This window comes from Mirounga angustirostris, unplaced genomic scaffold (assembly GCF_029215605.1).
Source record: "Mirounga angustirostris isolate CCGP_5_RB_7025 unplaced genomic scaffold, mMirAng1.0.hap1 SCAF_4, whole genome shotgun sequence".
Taxonomy (NCBI): Eukaryota; Metazoa; Chordata; class Mammalia; order Carnivora; family Phocidae; genus Mirounga; species Mirounga angustirostris.
This window is the reverse complement of record NW_026991712.1, coordinates 112470947-112491071: the sequence shown is the minus strand read 5'-3', so window position 1 is coordinate 112491071 and position 20125 is coordinate 112470947. Positions and strand designations below refer to the sequence as shown.

At 46.4% G+C, this 20125-nt stretch overlaps 1 protein-coding gene across 7 annotated transcripts in view; it reads right to left on the bottom strand.

Moving 5' to 3' along the window:
- Positions 1-20125, bottom strand: part of BCAR3 (BCAR3 adaptor protein, NSP family member) — a 130897-nt gene that overhangs the window by 904 nt on the left and 109868 nt on the right. For 6 of the 7 annotated variants that reach the window (XM_045897163.3, XM_045897164.3, XM_045897162.3 and 3 more), the window contains 4 exons: positions 16280-16395; positions 12573-12744; positions 9742-9853; positions 3285-3497 (listed from right to left, as the gene is read on the bottom strand). In XM_045897163.3, the coding sequence (XP_045753119.1) occupies positions 3285-3497; positions 9742-9853; positions 12573-12744; positions 16280-16395 (613 nt within the window). The remainder of the gene's footprint in view (positions 1-3284; positions 3498-9741; positions 9854-12572; positions 12745-16279; positions 16396-20125) is intronic. The other variant, XM_064588794.1, reaches the window with a different exon arrangement.

The following is a 20125-nucleotide window of genomic DNA, read 5'->3' as shown; positions in this document are numbered from 1 at the left end:
CAAGCCACTGTGGGAAGGAGTGTTCAAAATACCTTGTTTTGTTTTTACAGCTTTATTGATGTATAATTAGTGTCATGATTCACCTATTGTAGCTGCAGTTTGATATATAATAGTAAGCCTATACAAGTTATACATCACCACCACCAGTGTTAGAACATTTCCATCACCCTAGAAAGTTACCTGGTACGTCTTTGCTTTGTGTTGCTATTGTTTGTTTTGCCTTTTCTAGAAACTTGATATAAATGGAATCATACAATGTGGACTTTTTGGTTTCTTTTATCTAGCACCATGTTTTTGAGACTATTCCATATTGTCACAAGTTATCAATTCATTCCTTTTTATTGCTGAGTAGCATTTGGTTATACGGACATTCCACATTTTGTTTATCCATTCACCAACTGATGGACATTGGGATTGTTTCTAGTTTCTGGCTGTTATGAATGATGTTGTAAACATCTGTATGTAAGTGTGTGTGGACATGTGTTTTCATTTCTCTAGGAGAGGAATTACTGGGTCATACGGTAGGTATGTTTATTTTAAAGAAACTGTCAAACTCTTCCAAAATGGCTGTACCATTTTATAGTCTCACCAGCTCCAGTTTCTCTCTAAGTTGCCAAATCTTAGTATTTATTGTCTTTTTTTTTTAAGTAGGCTCCACGTCCAGTGTGGAACCCAACATGGGGCCTGAACAGACCTCAGCTGAAATGAAGAGTCAGACACTTAACAACTGAGCCCCCAGGTGCCCCAATATTATCATTCTTTTAGACAGTATGGGGTATTGTCTCATTGTGGTTTAAATTTATATTTCCCTAATGACTAATGCTTTAAATGTCTTTCCATATAGTTATTTGTCACTGGCAGATCTTCTCTGGTATATTGTCTCTTCAAATCTTGTTTGTCTTCTCATTGAGTTGTAAGAGTTCTTTACATAGTCTAGATATAAATCCCCTATCAGATAAATGTTTAGCAGATGTTTTCTTCTAGTCTGTGGTTTGCCTTTTTACTTTCTTAATGGTGTCTTTTGAAGAGCAAAATTTATAATTTTATCAAAAATTTTTCTTAATGGTTCCTGCTTTTTGTGTCCTAAAACAGCTTTGCTAATCCAAGGGCAATGAATTTCCCCTATGTTATCTTATAGGAGCTTTACACTTTAGCTCTTACATTTGGACCTATGATCCATTTTGGATTGATTAGTGTGTATGGTATGAGGTAAGGATCAGGATTCACTTTTTTTTTTTTTAAGATTTTTTTTTTTTTTGGAGAGAGAGAGGGTGAAGCCAACTCCCCACTGAGCAGAGAGCCCGATGTGGACTCGATCCCAGGACACTGAAATCATGACCTGAGCTGAAGGCAGACACTTAAACAACTGAGCCACCTAGGCGCCCAGGATTCATTTTTTCTTTTGCCTAGCATATCCAATAATTCCAACACCATTTGTTGAAAGACTATATCCAATGAATTACATTGGCACCATTCTCAAAAATATATGGACAGCCATATATGTGTGATCTGTTTCGTGACTCTTTTCTGTAACGTAAGAGAAGATCTGTCTACTTAAAGCCAAGGATATTCAGTCAACTATTTGAGAGGTAGAAAACTCTAGACAGAGAGTCATACAGGCACATGGTTCTCATCCTTGGTTCCTGCTGGATTAATCTGCTCTGTCCTTAAATCTATTTCTACCATCTAGATTTATAGGATCTTTGTGAGAAAATAATAGAAGCCCTCCACTCCACCTTTCCCTGTGATGCCAGAATATCTTTGACAGATAACACACCAGAGGCTCGACAGTGTCTTCCAATCATTCAATTAATATGCTTTGAGTCCCTGCCTTGGGCTGGGTATATGTTGGTGTGAAAATCTCTACCTTTACTGGGTTCATAGTTACTTCCAGCAATGGAAACTTGCTACATAAACCTGTAGCAGGATTAACTGAGAAATGCCATTAGATACCTTTAAAGTGATTTGCTGTAAAGCAGCTTAAAGCCCTTTTCTCAAAACCCATCCTAATATATTGGCTTAGGCAACATCTAACTAAAATAGTTATTAGCTTTGTATAAGCAGACACTCTAATATCTGGGGAATTGAAATTAGGTGGTTTATTTTCTGAATCCTACACTGCCAACCCTAGAGAACTTTCTGAGATAAAAATTGAAAGAGGTATGTAGTTCTTAAACCTACAGCAGATAGAGTGTAAACTGTTCAGTCCCAAATTCTGGTTCTGGAGCAACAACTTTGTTTTAGGATGAAATAAATAGGCCTCTCCTGCCCTATGTAGTTCTTTCTTAACCTTGTGGGTGAAACTTTGGGCCCTTGAAGAATTTTAAAAATACAATGAAGAAGGGGTGCCTGGGTGGCTCAGTCGGTTAAGCGTCTGCCTTCGGCTCAGGTCGTGATCCCGGGGTCCTGGGATCAAGCCCCGCATCGGGCTCCCTGCTCGGCAGGAAGCCTGCTTCTCCCTCTCCCACTCCCCCTGCTTGTGTTCTCTCTCTAGCTGTCTTTCTCTCTTTCAAATAAATAAAACCTTTAAAAAAAAAAAATACAGTGAAGAAGAGAAAATAATCATTCCTGATACCACCTTGGGTAAAGCCCTCCTCCTCATCTTGCTTCCTAAATGATCTTTTTGCCTGCAAGCCTTCAGCCCTCCCACAAACAGATGCCATATTTAAAACATCAATCTGACCATGTCATGACACTATCCCATGTTTAAAACCCTTCACAGGCTCTTCCTCAGCCGGAGTCCTACATGGAAGGCCTTCCCACCTATATCCACCTCCTTCAGCCTAGTTGGTCATTCCTTAAGACACACTTTACACTGATCCAAACCTAAGTACTGGTGGTTTATACTTTTCTCCCAGCTCTCTCAGCAGTGCCTTTGCCTGTATTGGACCCTCTGTTGCTAAAAGCAGGGGAGCTCACCTCCCAATGTGGGAAGAAACAGGAATGCAGATAAATGAATGCATATAGAACTCTAACTCCTTATGTTAGCCCACCTTCACATAGCTCCAATCAGAAGTACTCATGGTAGGCAAGCTGACCGATTCCTTCCTGACCCTCTCAGTTTATTTTATGCCACTGACACAACAGAACACATGGAAAAGGAGAAACAGGATTCTCAAGTCACTTAGGGACAAGAGGAAATAATGATCAATCATAAGAAAGGAAATTCCATGCCTTAATCTTTCCTACTTTGTCTTTTCCTAACTGAGAGCATCCATGCTCTTTGTTCCTTCATTCTAATTATTATGCAGAGTAGAGAGCAGCTTACAGAAAACAGCTCTTACCTTCCAGGATCCTCTCAGCATTCATCCGGTAGCTGTCTGCAGTTTCTGCCATGAGCCGGGCTGTGGCCAAGTGGTTCAGCATAATCTCACAGCTTTCGTCATTTTTTTCCCACATGTCAGTTCCTTCAAAAGTGACAGCCTGGCGCTCCATCAAGGTCACAAGAGGCATCAATAGTGGGACTGATATTTTGTTGGGGGGAACACACGTAGACTCTGAAAAACGGGGTAAAGTTTTCCATGTTGTATTTTTTTTTTTCAAAGTTAAGCAGAGAGAGTTCCAATTCAAGATGGTGACATAGGAAGAGCCTGTGCTCCCCACCCCCAGTGGACACACTGAATCTGCAGCTAAATATGGAACTTCCTCTGAAAAAACCCTAAGAACTGAGCAACTCCTACACAGTGGGTAAACAAGGCCCACATCGAAGCAGGTAGGAGAGGCCAGGACCCAATCTCGCCATAAACCTCAATCCTGGCCCTATTGGGAGAGAACTCAAAACTTGGAGCTTTCTCCCTGAGGAGTGAAGGGTTTGAACCCCACATGAGACATCCCAACTTTAAAACCTGCACCTAAGAGATGAGCCCCTAAAACATCTAGCTTTGAAAATCAACCCTGTCACATCCATGAGACCCACAGGCTGTAACAAACTAAGAAAGCCTCTTAAAGGGCTTGTGCACCCACTTGCACCAGGGCTCAGCACGGAGGCAGCGGACTGAGAGGAGCTCATTTGCTAATCTTGAAGTGTTGGTCTGAGGTGCAGGCTAATTTAGCACACATCTAGGGGCCCGCTGGCTGGCAGGCACCATCTTCATGCTCTCCCTCTGCCAAACTGCACAGTGCCAGTATCTTCAGAGGGAAGCTTTTACACACATTTGGTGCCTCAGTTTTTGCGGGTGCTCCCCATGATACACTCTTGATCACCTGGCTGTGAAGGCTAGGGGAACTGTGATCCTGTGTCTCACAGAACAGTAACAGTTGGAAACAGAGTTCTAGGCAGGCACCCCCAGGGCGCTGCAAAGACAGCAGACTGAAACACACCCCAGTCTTTCTGTGAAGAAGGCCTATTTGCTTGTCCTGTAGCTTTAGCCCGAGAGGCAGCCTTCACTTTTGGCACACAACTGGGGGCCTACAGAGATGCTTTCAGGTAATATAGGCTGGTGGGCACCATCTTTGCACTCTCCCTCTGCCTTGCTACTGCTTCCTGATACTGCCCAGAAGGGAGCTAGCTAATACACTTGTTTGAAGCTTTTTTTTTTTTGCAACTGCCATCCATGGGACACCTCCACATCACCCTGCTCTGGTGGCCAGTGGGGCTTATGCTTGCATTCCCACAGGACTATATATATTTTCATAATTAAAAAAACTAATGCCTGAGGGTCTGGCTTCCAACTGGCCTGAATCTAGGTGCTGGCTGAGACCCTCCCCTTTGGGACATTGACAGGTCTTGGCATATCCTCAACTACTGGGAGCCATTAAAAATACAAGACTGCTTAGACAATCACAAAGATTAGGGAGACAACCAAGAACTAGATCAGAGTTGAATAAGGTTCATTTCCTACATGAGGCCACTTCTTCCAGCCTGGGAGAGGTGGCTGTTCTATCTTATGCACAGAAACCAACACAAAGAGTCAAGCAAAATGAAGAAACAGGAATATGTTCCAAATGAAAGAATAAGAGAAAACCTCAGAAAAATCCTTAATGAAATGGCGATAGGTAATTACTTGATAAAGAGTTCAAAATAATGGTCATAAAGATGCACACTGAATTTGGGAAAAGGATAAACACAGCGAGAACTTCAAGAGATAGAAAATATAAGAGTACTCAATAGAAGTCACAGAGCTGAAGAAAACAACTGAACTGAAAATTATAGTAGAGTTTCAATAGACTAGATGAAGCAGAAGAAAGGATTAATGAACTCAAAGACAAGATAATGGAACTCATACAATCAGAGCAGCAAAAAAGAATGAAAAAAGTGAAGATAGTCTTCTTAATGATGTTCCATAAGTCCCTTAAACTAACATTTGCATTATAGGGGTCCTAGAAGAAAAAAGATAAGAGACTGAAAACCTCCCTAAGGAATAGACCCGGATCCAGGAAAGCCCAGAGAGTTACAAATAAGATCCACACCAACCAAGACACGTTATAATTAAAATGTCAAAAGTTAAAGAAAAGGAAAAAATCTTAAAAGCAACAAGACAAAACAACCTGTAATGTACAGGGGAACCACCATAAGACTCTACCAGCAGATTTTTCAGCAGAAACTCTAGAGGACAGAAGGGACTGGCACAATATATTCAAAATGCTAAAGGAAAAAAGATTCCAACCAAGAACACTCTATCTGGCAACACTATCATTCAGAATTGGAGGAGAAATAAAGAGTTTTCTCAACAAATAAAAGATAAAGGGGTACATTACTACTAAACTGGCTGAATAAGAAATGTTAAAGGGACTTCTGTAAGCTGGAAAGAAAGGGCATTAATTAGTAACAAAACGTAAAAATACAAATTTCACTGGTAAAAGTAAATAGACAGTAAAAGTAGATTAATTACTTATAATGCTAGTATGAAGGTTAAAAGACAAAAGTGGTAAGCCTAACCACAATAATTAGGAAACAGATAAAAAGATGTAAAATGTGGCATCGGAAACAAAATGTTGTGGGGAGTAAAAATGTACAGATTTAGAATGCATTCAAACTTAACTTGGTATCAACTTCAATAATAGACTGTTATAAGTTGTTATATGTAAGCCTCATGGTAACCACAAAGCAAAAGCCTACAGTAGATACACAAAAGATAAAGAGAAAGGAATCCATGCATAGCACTAAAGAAAATCATCAAGCTACAAAGGAAGAGAACAAGGGAAGAAATGAGCAGAGAGGAAGGATAAAATAGCCAGAAAACAATGAACAAAATGGCAAGAAGTACATACCTATCAGCAATTAAATGTAAATGGACTAAATTTTCCAATCAAGACATACAGTAACTGAATGGATAAAAAAAGACCCATCTTTATGCTTCCTACAAGAGACTAACTTCAGATACAAGAACACACACAGACTCAAAGTGAAGAGATGGAAAAAGATAATCATGCTAGTGGAAATCACAAGAAAGCTTGAGTAGCTATACTTTATCAAACAAAATAGACTTTAAAACAAAGACTGTAATAAGAAACAAAAAAAGAGCATTACATAAAGAGGTCAATCCAACAAGAGAATATAACATTTGTAAATATTTATCTACCCAACATAGAAGCACCTAAATATATAAAGCAAATAGTAACAGACCTAAAGGAAGAAACAGACAACAGCACAATAATAGAAGACTATTTTTAAAAAGATTTTTAAAAAAAATTTATTTGACAGAGAGACAGCGAGAGACGGGACACAAGCAGGGGCAGAGGGAGAGGGAGAAGCAGGTTCCCTGCTGAGCAAGGAACCTGATGTGGGGCTCGATCCCAGAACCCTGGGATCATGACCTGAGCCGAAGGCAGACGCTTAACAACTAAGCCACCCAGGCGCTCCAATATTAGAAGACTTTAATACTCCACTTACTGGATAGATCATCCAGACAGAAAATCAGTATGGAAATACTGGCCGTAACAACATGTTAGACCAGATGGACTTCACAAATATATACTACAGAGTATTCCATCCAAAAGCAACAGAATACAGGGACGCCTGGGTGGCTCAGTCTGTTAAGCGTCTGCCTTTGGCTCAGGTCATGATCCAGGGGTCCTGGGATCGAGTCCTGCATCGGGCTCCATGCTCAGTGAGGCATCTGTTTCTCCCTCTCCCCCTCCCCACTGCTCATGTGTTCTCTCTCTCAAATAAAATCAAATAAAAAAAAATCATATGATCAACTTAGTAGATGCAGAAAAAGGATTTGACAAAATTCAACATCCATTTTTGATTAACTCTCAACAAAGTAGGTATAGAAGGAACAGACCTCATATCATAACATAATAAAGGTCCTATCTGACAAACCCACAGCTAATACTCAAGATTGAAAAGCTGAAAGCTTTTTATCTAGGATCAGGGTCAAGGCAAGGATGCCCACTCTCACCACTTTTATTCAACATAATATTGGATGTCCTAGACAGAGCAAATGGGCAAGAAAAAAATAAAAGGCATCCAAATTGGAAAGAAGTAAAACTGTCACTATTTGTAGGTGACATATTATATATAGAAACCAAAAACTGTTAGAACTAATACACAAATTCAGTCAAGTTGCACAATACAAAATATACAAAAGTCTGCTGCATGTCTATACACTAACAACAAACTATCAGGAGAAATTAAAAAATCCCATTTGCAGTTAAATGAAAAAGAATAAAATACCTAGAAATAAATTTAACCAAGGAGCTGAAAGACCTATATACTGAAAACTATATGACACTGATGAAAGAAATTGAAGAAGACACAAACAAATGGAAAGATATTCTGTATTTGTGGTTTGGAAGAGTTAATATTGTTAAAATGTCCATATTACCTAAAGCAATCTACAGATTCAATGCAATCCTTATAAAATTCCAATGGCATTTTTCACAGAAATAGAAAAAACAATCCTAAAATATGGGGGAACTACAGAAGACCCCGAATAGCCAAAGGAGTTTTGAGAAAGAACAAAGCCAGAGGCATCATGCTCCTTGGTTTCAAACTAGATTCTAAAGCTATAGTAATCAAAACAGTATGTATTAGCATAAAAATAGACATCTACACCAATGAAACAGAATTGAGAGGCCAGAAATAAACCCATGCATCTACAGCCAATTTATTTATGACAAAGGATCCAAGAACATACAGTGGAGAAAGGACAGTCTCTTCAATAAATGGTCCTGGGAAAACTGGAGAGCCACATGTAAAATAAAGAAAATGGAGCACTATCTTACACCACACAAATATCAACTCAAAATGGATTCAACACTTGAATGTGAGACCTGAAACCACAGAACTCTTAGAAGAAAACATAGGCAGAAGCTCCCTGACATTTGTTTTGGTGATGATTTTTTTTTCTGACACCAAAAGCAAAGACAGCAAAGGCAAAAATCAGTAAGTAGGACTACATCCAACGAAAAAGCTTCTGCACAACAAAGAAAACCATCAACAAAATGTAAAGGCAAACTACTCAATGGGAGAAAATATTTGCAAATCATCTATTTGATAAGGAGTTAACATCCAAAATATATAAAAAAACTCACATAAGTCAACAGAAAAAAAAAAAAAAAACCCGCAATGAAAAAGGCAGACGATCTGAATAGACATCTTGCCAGAGGAGATGCAGATAGTTAACAGGTACATGGAAAGTTTCTCAACATGAGGGAAATGCAAATCAAAACCACAATGAGCTATCACCTCACACCTATTAGAATGGCTATAGCAAAAAGCCAAGAACTAGGAAATGTTGGCAAGGATGTGGGGAAAAGAGAACTCCTGGGCACTGTAGGCAGGCATGTATATTAGTACAGCTACTATAGAAAACAGTATGGAGAGTCTTCAAAAAATTAAAAATGGAACTATCGTATTATCCAACAGTTCCACTTCTGGCTATTTATCTGAAGAAAACAAAAATACTCAAAAAAATATCTGCACCCCACATTCACTGCATTATTTACAATAACCAAGATATGGAAACAACCAAAGTGTCCACCAATGGAGGAATGGATGTGGGATACTTAAATATATAACTATACACACACACACGTACGCACACGTGCACACAATGGGATATTATTCAGCCATAAAAATAAGAAATGAAGTCCTGCTGTTTGACAAAATGAATGCACCTTGAGGGCATTCTGCTAAGTGAAATATGTCACAGAAAAAAGTGATCTCACTTGTATGTGGAATCTAAAAACGCAAAAACAAAAACCCCTCAGCTCATGGAGATAGAGAACAGATTGGTGGTTGATTGAGGCTGGGAGTCAAGGGTGGGCAAAATGGGTGGAGAGGGTCAAAAGATACAAATTTCCAGGTGTAAAGTGAGTAAGTCATGGGGGGGTAAGGTATAGTGCAGTGACTATAGTTAATAATACTGCACTGCACGTTTGAACATAACCCAGAGAGTGGATCTTGAGAGTGCTCATCACAAGAAAGAAAAATTTTATAACTGTATATGATGTGGATGTTAATTAGCTTGTGATCATTTTGTAGTATATACAAATATTGACTCATTACATCGTCCACCAACAACTAATGTAACGTTACAGACATTACACCTCAATTAAGAAAGGTAAGCATGGAGTAAGGTGACTGGTAGCCCGTGTCCTGTTTTAGCAACTGTAGTTCTTCTAGAAATGACGCTGTCATCTGATGAAAGCCTGATGATTCATCAACAGTCCCACAGATAACTCTGAGAAATGTCCTGCGAAAGCTTTGATCAAAGCAGAGCAGATTGGACCTAACGGTCTCACAAACACACGAGGGGCGGCCACCACGCCCACTTGTGCTGACCCTGTGCTCACCTCGGCCTTCGTGCAGGATCTTGCTGAAAGGCTTCAGCTGTTTTTCATAGAGGATAGCAGTTTGGGTATACTGGTGCCTCAGGGCAGTCCACGTTTTTTCTAACCTTGTGATCTGGAAGAAAGGAAGGTGTTACCATTTTGGAAGAGGCTCTTTTTAAAATCAAGTCACAGCAGTTGAAAGCAGTGTACAGAGAGAGGCTAATCCCCGCCCCGCCCCTCCGCTCTGTATTGTTCTAATGGCCCATCCCAGAGCCACCAACTCATCAGTTTCTTGTATGTGTCCATGTATCTGTGCATACACACATATATATGACTTTTAAAATAAAAGGCATATCATACCTTACACATTTTTCAGTTTTCTGCCTGGAAATCATTCAAGTACGTATAAAACAGCAAAGAACAGCCTTATTTTGTTAAACTTCTGTATGATGTTCCAGTTTATGGATAAACTAAAGTTTACCTAGTCTCCCATAGAGAAGAGTTTTACAAATTTTCTTCCATTATGAAATTACCTTGGGAAGATTTTGCAAATGTGTATGTGTGTGAAAATATTTGGAGGATAAATTTCCAGAAGGAACTACTGGGTCAAAGAATACACGTATTTTAAATGTTGATGGGAACTGCCAACTGTCCACAGAGATTATAATGATGAAAGCATGTAGGAATTCATCGCCTAGCATTTTCATTTCCTCGTAATAATGTCTGAGACACACAGAAGATTGCCCAGACCACACGACACCACCCTACTCGCTCCTTTTCATTCTTTCTTTTAGAACAGTTTAGTCAATGCCGACATATGCCACTGACTCTGACCGCCCCCAGACAACCTCCACCTCCCCCATAAAACCAGCCAGCCCGAGTGTCTGAAGTTTCTTTTACATGAAACAAGAAAGAGGAAGGGCACGAATATTTGGGGAATGAGCGTCAACTCTCTGTCGGGTATTTGAAGAATTCCATTTAGTCCTCCAATGCCCCATGAGGCAGTATTTTGGCCTCATTTTACAGACCAGAAACCAGAAGCTCCAAGTTTTATAGCTGGTAAGTGACAGAGAAGAGATTGATTCCCTTGGCCTCTAAGAGCTGCGTCTTCCCAGAGGAAGGGGAGAAGCAACTGGCGCCAGCAGGTCTGCTGGGACGGAAAGGAGGCGACTTGTCTTCCTCTGGCCATCCTCCCCCACCGCCACCCCATGTACCTCTCTCTTCTCACTGTCCCTTCTCTTCCCCTCCCTGAAGCACCTGCCTTTCCCAAAGCAGCCCTGGCCTCTCATCTGGGCCCATCTGCTGGGTGCTCTTTCTTGATACTAGGAGCTGAGAAGAGAAGGCACGTGAGCCTGTTGAGTAGAGGATCACATGGGGATGATGACACACAGGAGTGATGTGATTGCCCTCAGCCTTCCCTGGGTCTGCCACCTCCCTCCCCCGGCAGTGCCCTAGCTCACTGGGGGGGGGGGGGGAATACCCTGGAGGACTGCATGCCCTCCTTGCTGAGATGCCCCAGCAGGGAAGAGTCTGAGGCTGCTGGAGGCGAGGGAGCCCCGCGCACAGGCACATTAAGGTGCCCTGGGAGAAGTCCCTAACCCGAGTGTGAGGTCATGGATGGCAAGCACACGATCCCACAAACCTCCTCTTCACTACTCTCAGAGGAAGCTCTGGGCTGGAGGGCTACATGCAGCTTAGCCTGGTGCCTCGGCTTTCCAAAATTAGAGGCCGTTTGGGATAAGAAGAAATAAACATGATGCAAATCAAAAACACTTGAATGAAAAATTATAACCCCTGTTATTACAGGAGTCAGTCTATCATGAAAATACAGCTGGATTTGCTTATTTCAAATATGGATTCTACAAAATTCCAGTACATTAAGGAGTTTTCAAACTCTTAGGATATTGTAGTTGGAATTGATTCCCCTCAAAATTTCCTGGTGAAGGCCCTAAGTTGTTCAGCTTGTCTTTAAGGTGACCTTGCTTTAATGCCAGGAAATGAGGTTCCTAACATGCTCTGACTTGCAGGACATGTGACTGCGGGGTCTTTTCAGTGAGCGCCTCCCAGCAGGCTTTCAGAGATAGCCTGTAGTTAGCAAACAGCCAAGCTAAATGACCAGTGGTTCTGGTGTTACCGGTTGCAGACTGCATTTATAGGACCGGAGGACCCTGAGGGCGAGATTACAAACATCTAGGGCTTGTGGGGGAGAACAGAAATGGGAACACTGACTCTGGGCAATCAAGATGACAGAATGACTTTCCTCTATAAGGTCCGTCCACTTGATTTTAAATACAGGCTTTCAGGTTTGACACTCATCCTAAAAACAGCCCATCCAAGCAGATAAATTCAAAGTGCCCGACTTCAGAAACTCTAATTAGGGGGTTAAATGGCAGATGGGCCAGAAATCTGAATTTTTTAACAGAAGTCTGTTTTAGGTGACCCGAGGAACATAATTTTGAGACAAACCACTCTGGGTATCCTCAGAGATAAGCTCCCCAAATGTCTGGTGACGCAGATGGAACAGTCTCTTTTATGACACACACTAGCCAGACGTATCTGCTAATTGGCTCTTAAGGAAAACCAATCGTTCTTGATGATGGCTTTTCTTAAAACACCAAAGAGAAAGTGTGCACTGTCGACAACGATCCAGTTTTTAAAAAAACAGAGCCGAAACACTCAGGACACTGCTTTGGGTTGCCCCCTAACCAAAGCTGCTTTCACCAAGATTTAGTCTACCTTTCGAGATCGACTAAAAGCATGGGTGGTTTGCTAAGCCTGGGCTTGCAGACCCCCTTTCAGAACTCTTAAGGCCACACAGGCGCGCAGGGTGCACCGATCCAGGGGCGATTTACCTGCGGCATTTCCAGGGCTTTCATGATGGCCGAGAAAGAATAGAGGTCCCCCATGGAGTCTTTCAGTTCCACCGCCACCTGGATGATCCTATTGAGGGTGGCCGCTCGGTCCTCCAGAGTGCCCGTGCAGCCCAGAATGTCCACTGCGATGCCGATGGCCATTGTGTTGTGTCTGGGAGGGAGGGAGATCAGTGGTCAGGCCCAGGGCAGACAGGACCAGGGGGAAAGGAACGCAAACCAGCCTGGAAAAGGACTCGATTTGCGCTGTTTGCCGTTTCGCCTTGTGATGCGCTGGCAGCTCAATCTGGTGGCCGATTTCAACGGCAAGACACCCCCCCGCTCACAGGCTGACAGCAGCAGGGCCTGGGCTAGGCCTCAGAGGGTGCCCTGTTTAGAGTCAGAAAGGACAGATGCCGTAGGACAGGGCCACGTTCGACCCTGCATCTGGAGCATGAAGAGGCCCTCCTGGGGTGAAGCTGCTCAGAAGTACACAGGACTCCTTGTACCTTGCACCACGAGAGGTCTGGGGAGACCCCCGGTCCCTCAACATGCTGGGGAATCCCATCCTCAGGGAAGCCCTGGGCCAGCTCCACTGTGCACCCCGGACTGGGGAAGGGAAGGAACGGAAAAATGAGAGCATATGCTTGACCCAAGATGACAACATGGGTCTTGGAACTTAAGAAGGAATGAGGAACTAAGAATGGAGAGTCTGTGGCTCTGGTCAAGAGGCCAGAAGGTGAATGGAGATGTGGACAGAGACTGCATGGCTGACCGACAGGAATTTCCCTGTCATGTTAGACCCTAATAAAAGAGATCCTGTATCTGCCAACAATCCTCCCTTTTCTCATCCTGTACTACCCGGGTCAAGCTCACAGACCCACAACAGGAAGCAGAGTGATCTTTTCTCCACATGACAAGGGGACTAATATGAACGGGGTCGCAGAGCAGTCTCCACTAACGGCAGGCGGCACAGACCGCGATCCTTTCCTTCTCTCTGTCAGGACAAGCTAATTGACTGCATTGGGCCACAATGGCCTCCATGAAGCTTCCCTCAGGCCGTCGTACCAGTACTGGAGGCGAAGCCCCCATCCACAGGTATGGTTACCAAAATACAACATGGCTTTGACACTCTGGGGCATCTTGTTCTCAAAGTTCACAGCCAAGGATGTCACTCCAGGGCGCACTCCTCTCTGCCCACAGAGGCCCACGGTGGTATGATTCATCAAGTGGCTAGCCCACCGCTTTCTCTAGCGATTATGAAATCCGTGATGAGCTCAGCTGTCTCCGAGCGTGTGAGTGTGTGTTTGTGTGTGGGGGGGTGCTTCCTCGCGGTGAGCACAGGTTGTCCCCTAACTGCTCCACTCCTCCATATCTTCACTGTAAAAACGGGAGCAAGGGTTGTTGTGAGAGAGAGGGTGTGCGGGTGTCAGAATCACTAGAGTGCCCGTTGCCGACAGGCCCCTAGCAAATGGTGGTTGTGACCACAGTTGTCTCTGCACAACTTCCTCTGCATCCTGGTCCGTTCTGTCAGTCTGTCTCTATCTACCTTTTTTCTCTCTTCTTCCTGAGGTCTTCATTAATGGATTCTAACAAAGTATATTTGTATTGCCTGCTGAATTTATTGAAGAGTTTTCTTGCTTATTAATTTCTTGCTAATTAACTGCTTAACACTAAGTGTTAAGGTTGAGCTGAGCATTTCCGATGTTTCTTTTAACTGACAGTAAACTGGCTTCCCGTGTTGCCATCATTTGATTCTTCTGTTCACTGCTTTCTTCCTGTGTTTTAAACGGCCCTTAATAAAAGACAGGTTCTCTACTTCTCTGGCATCATGTCAATGGTTAATGGAGTAATTCTATCCATTCATTCAACCGCCCTGTGCCTAAAACCTCCCGCGTACAGCACTACAGGAAAAACTACTCAGCATGGCAGGTCTGAGGCAAGAAGAGGCACTGAATGTTACAGAAAGGACATCTCCACTAAGCAGGCCTGGGATGGGTGAGGTGGTAAGTTAAAAATAAAGGGTGGTCTGTATCTGATTCTCAAACACAAGAAGATGATGTCATCTGACCCTTCGAAATGGCTATCACCTTGGCCTTTATTTAGTACACAAGCTGGAAGGAAGAAACCCGCTCCCCAGGCTCTAGCAGGCAGGTCCCCCAGGTCAGCCCCGGCCAGGAAGCACAGCAAGGAGAGAGGCCCCAGGGAAGTGGTGATCAGGAGAAAGAGGAAACAGATGTAGACAGGCGAGGAAGTTGGAACACAGCCCTGAGGAGCCCCCAGCTGGCCGACCTCCGCCTGGGCCTGAGTGCACGTCCAACATACCCAACGGCAGGGATAAAGTAAGGCCTGGAACTTGGGGGATTTGCGCCGACATGCCTCTCGTGAGGAATGGGGCTGCGTGGCGACACGGCTCACCTCTGTTGAAACGGTGACCATGGCCCAGCAACAACAGAAGGCAAAGCTAGTGGAGCGGAGAAGCAGGCCCCTGGGGCTTGGGGAGGGGAGAGGGTGCCTGCAGAGAGAGGCTAGAATCTAGGAAAGCCTGTAGGAAAAGGAGGAAAATTCACACAATTCTCCAAAGGCATTAAACAATAAGGATGCTTGAACAAAGCCAAGGACCATTTTCTAAACTCCTGCCTCCCAGAAGCCTTTCATTCGGCATTCCGGGTGTTTTCTCTCCGCGGCTGGGAACCAGAGTCACGGCGGTATGGGGGCCAGCTCATCTGCTTTCTGACCAGGGAACCTCGAAAGCAGCGGATCCCCCAGGCTCCCTGAAATGCACCGTTTACTTTCTAGGGGCTGACCTCCTAGGACTGTGCTGTCCACCAGCCACATACGGCTATTTAAACAGTAAAATACAACAGTGTGTCCCTCCAGTGCCACATTCCAGGCTCTCGATAGTCCCCTGTGGTTAGTGGCTACCGTCATGAGCTAAAAACATTTCAGCCGCCACAGAAGGATGGCCTGGACAGCGCTAATGACCTAGAATGTCCGTGTGTCCATTACAACCCATGTTTGTGTTATGACAATTAGGAAATTGGCTGGAAAAAAACAGGATACTTAAGATAACAAGACAGTCTTGCCCCAAATCAACGGTCTTTTCACGTGTGTCAAGTCCAACGTCCGCGGCGATATGGGCATCTCGTCTAGCACTTCTTTTAAAAACAGGCCTCGCTATTCCTGTCGTTTTAATTTCTAGGCCTCCAGCGCTCCGGCATGTGGGTTTCTGCAGGCTTTTTCGGGAGACTGGGAGAAGGGGGCAGTGACGCCGCAGAGGCGGGGGGGCCTGAGCGCCGCCGTCCCCTGCCCGCCTCTCAAAGCAAACACTGTTCAGACTCTGTTCTTCCCAACCCTTCCCACGAACTCCCACTCACTCCCAGTGCGATCCTGAACTCCGGAGACACAGAGCAGCGGCCGCTCAGGGAGGTGGGGCTGCAGGTGGCCAGGTGTCCGCCCCGCCCGGGCCCAGGCCGGCGCAGGGGTGACTTGGGCTAGCGCCGGCCAGCGGCCTCTTCTGTCCACTCCCTCCTGGAGCAGGGACAGGAGCGTGTTCTTTGTGCCTGGACTTCCTCGGTGCTATCTATTTGTGCCTCTCCAGGAATTCTGCGGCTAAGGCTTCCGGGAGAAGGGAAGGGCTCGGGCCGGGTCGGTCTGTTCCGGAAGCTGCTGCGCGACGGGCCCGAAACGCAGGGGGCGGCACTGCTCACCTTTCAATTATGTCCAGGCGCAGCTGGTGGCCATAAGGCAAGGTGACGAGCTCCAGCCCTGAGCTCACACCCATGCTCTTCCTCATCTCTTCCGACACTTCAAGTATCCTCGCGACCTGTGGGGAACACAAGCTGAACCAGACTGGATCGGGAAGTGGGCTCGCCGTGAACACGACCGCAGCCCGTGGAATGAAACGCACGGAACTGGGGTGGTGTGGATGCACTGGCCGCGCTTCGCTTGGGGCAGCAGCGTCCCCCCACACGGTGTTTTAGAGGAGATCTCAAGGATTCTAGGACACCCCTGGAATCTAAGACCAGGAAGGAGAGCACCTAGCAGGGCCCGCAGAATCCGCAGATCCGGAGTTTCTGGCCGGCCGGAGAACGGCGTCGCCCTCCCAGCTCCTGGCCACCGCGGGCCGGGACAGCGACTGCGGGCCGAGCGCCCGCGCCTCTGCTGCCAGCCCTGCCGGTCGTGTTCTCACTTGATGGCGGGGCAGGCTGCCAAGACCCTTAACTACCCCTCTCCTGGGCTCAGTCAAGGCACCGTACGTCTGGAAACCTTTAGAAACATGTAGAGCGATTTGAAACCCGAGGTCTCAAGCACACCCACTTCTCCCCCAGGAGGCCTTCCTTAAAGAAAATCTTTGTCCCAGCCAGCTCTCCCGTCTTGCTTCTAGTGTGTAATCCCAGGCCATCGGCACCAGGTCTTGGCCGACCATTTGTATTCAATACACGCTGCCTCGAAATGTTACAGCCGACTCACTGCCTCTCGAGCACCAGGCTCATGACGCTCTGCAGCGCATTGGCGTCTAACGGTGCGTCTAACGGAGCCTGGACGCGTGGCCGGCACGGGACGATTCCTCTCCTCCATCTGCCGGAGTTGTCCTCGACTATCATGATCCCAGGCGTCGCGACCGTCCAGATGTCTTCAATAACAGGCCACAAAAAACATCTGAAGTTTGGCTGATAATAATTATTAACGCTGACCCTTAACCTCTGTGGTTGAGCAAAGGAACCACTGTCAGCCCTGAGGAAACGGACCTGAGGGAACTGGCTATCCAGGGGCAGACTGCGAAGCAGAGTGCAGGATTCCTACTATGCTCTCTGGGCCTCAGTATCCCCTTCTCTAACTCAGCTGCTAAGTTCGCCTTTCCCAAGGACTTTGCAAAGGATCAAATGACTTTAAAGCTATTTGAAAATACGAGTTGTGAACCACTGGCATGTACAACAGGGAAGAATTTCCCTCTGGAAAGGGATTTACACCTTGACCGTGGTCAGGCAGCCCAGATGGATACCCCAGCCACCTGCGGTCACACACACTCTGCTTGCTTGTTTAGACAGCTGCCCATCAGGGGCTCCAAGCCCAGCCTCTGGGTGGTGGGCACCCTCCAACTCACACTCCGTCTGTGTAATGAGATTCAAAGGCTCATTACACGGATCCAGTTTTGTACCGGAAGCACTAGTAACCAGAGTGATCCCTGCTCTGAGAGAGAAGCCTCCAAGTCAGCGTTCCTTCAGTGCAAACACGCAACCCCCTGGTCACATTCCTGGAGGTTTGCCAGGATATGCCGACACCTGCTTGCCCCAAAGCTGAGCTAGGACAAGGGGATTCTGAGCTCATGCTGCAGAACCTGGATTTGAGCCTCTGGGAAAACACCCAGAGCCATGCAGATCAGAGATAGAGAGGAGGGATGGACACTTCTGGAGCATTTACTATCAGACGGACCCGGCACGCAACATCAGCGCTCCCCGACGAGGCATTCCAGCCCCCCTCCGCTCTTCTGATCTCAGGTACCCTCGCTCTGCAGGATCGCCAAACTGCCCAAGGGAGCTGCTGCAGTGGTTTGTGGGGGTGTCGGCGGGGCCTGGCCCTCCTCCCAGCTGCCAAGGGATCTTCTGAACTGCAGAGAGACTGCCTGACTCGGCCCACCATCTCTGCTGCCCTCAGCACAGGACTCTGATGGGCCCTATGCACTTAAGGGCCTGTCTCCCTCACTGACCTGCAAAGTGCTTTGAAGCAACGACCCGGCATGAGCCCAGGAGGAGAGACTTAGCATCCAAGGAAAGACCTGTGAGTCCCTCCCCTCCCCCACCCCACCCCCACCTTCACTGCGCACACAGCGAGGCCTCCGGAAACCAAACCCTTGACAGCAGAGTCTCTGCGCACCCGCTGCTTGCCACCCAGAAGACCGGGGTTTTCGCATCTTCGTCTGGTCAAATCCTATTCAGCCTTTAAAACTCATCTCAGACATCCCCTCCCTGATCCCCCTCCTTCCCCCATGTTCAAGACCCTGCTTCAGAGGCCCCACAGCTCCTGTGCCTTTCCCTGCGGAGCATGTCCCACCTGGGCTGTGGTCTGAAGTCCTGTATCACTGTCACCCCCCACATCCCCCACCACGGCCCGGCCCAGCCCAGCCCACAGTAGGTGCTCAAGCAAGGCTCGATACCCGACGCTAACACCTAGCCTCATTCTGGGCCAGGCATGGTGTGTGGAGGGCTCTACATAAGTTATTTCATTTGGTCTTAGTCCTCACAACCACCTGTGTAGCTGGTATGGTTCTCTTCCTTTTAGAGTGCGGGCAGAAAGAACCAGAAAGTTGAGAGCCTGAGTTAGACTCAGCGATGTCATCCCCAGAGGCCAACTCTTACCTACCGGGCCCCACTTCTAGATACCGCAACAAGTGGGTGGGAGACAGGCTGCACTCTGGGTGAGGCCAGGGCGGTGCCCACTTTCAGGGTGAGAGGGGCTCAGTGGATGCCCACCCCAGCCATGCCCAGGAGGGGCCGGACACTGCAGGACGGGCAGCCTTGAGGCACTCAGGACCACCCACTGTCATGACGGACTTCCTGGGCATCAGCCCCGGGCTCTGCACGGGGTGGGAACCAGCACTTGGGCCCTAAATGCTGTCCAGTGTCTCTTCGTAGCTTCTGAGTGGCCCTGTCCTGGTGGTCACTGCATGTGGAGTGGGTAACAACAGCCTGTCTATCTCCCTCAGAGACGCTGACTGCCTGCATTGTTGGCAAAGCCCTAAAGTCAGTGGTTCCAGGAAGAGAATAAGGAAATGGCAGTGGACTCAGGAGGGAGGGAGGAAGACTAGAAACAGCCCTGCCCTTGGAGACTGAAGGTGAGCAGAGTCAGGTGGACTTCTGCTCCGGGTCTCCTCCTCGCTGCCAGGGGGCTCTAGTCACCCCTTCTTCCAGGGGTGCCTAAAGGCAAACAGGGGGGCGCCTGGGTGGCTCAATCATTAAGCGTCTGCCTTTGGCTCAGGTCATGATCCCAGGGTCCTGGGATCGAGCCCCACGTCGGGCTCCCTGCTCAGCGGGAAGCCTGCTTCTCCCTCTCCCACTCCCCCTGCTTGTGTTCCCTCTCTCGCTGTCTCTCTCTGTCAAATAAACAAAATCTTTTAAAAAACCCAAAAAATAAAAACAAAGGCAAACAGGGGAGATGGGCCCGACCAGGAGGACAAAATGCAAAGAAAGAAACCAAACAAGAAAAAGGGCAGGCTTCATGTTCCTTCAGTCGAGAACAGATTTGAGCTCTAGATTCATGGCTGCCAAGGTGGTGGGAACGTTCTAGACCCTCCTGCCAAAGGGTAGTCAGGCATTTCACCTCTGCCTAGACCCTCCTAGATCCTCCAAGCACTGAAGACACAGGGAAGAAGGATTCATTTCCTCCTGGGAATTAGGCTGTTCTGTCAATCCCGATCCATGTTTCTACGAGGAGCTTCCTCTCTCTGGAGAACTCAGGCGGACTCACACCAGACTCCTGGCCTGTTGGCGTACCAGGGCCCAGGCCAGGAACCAGAACAGGAATCTTAAATCCTCTTACTGCCCAAACGGGTTTAG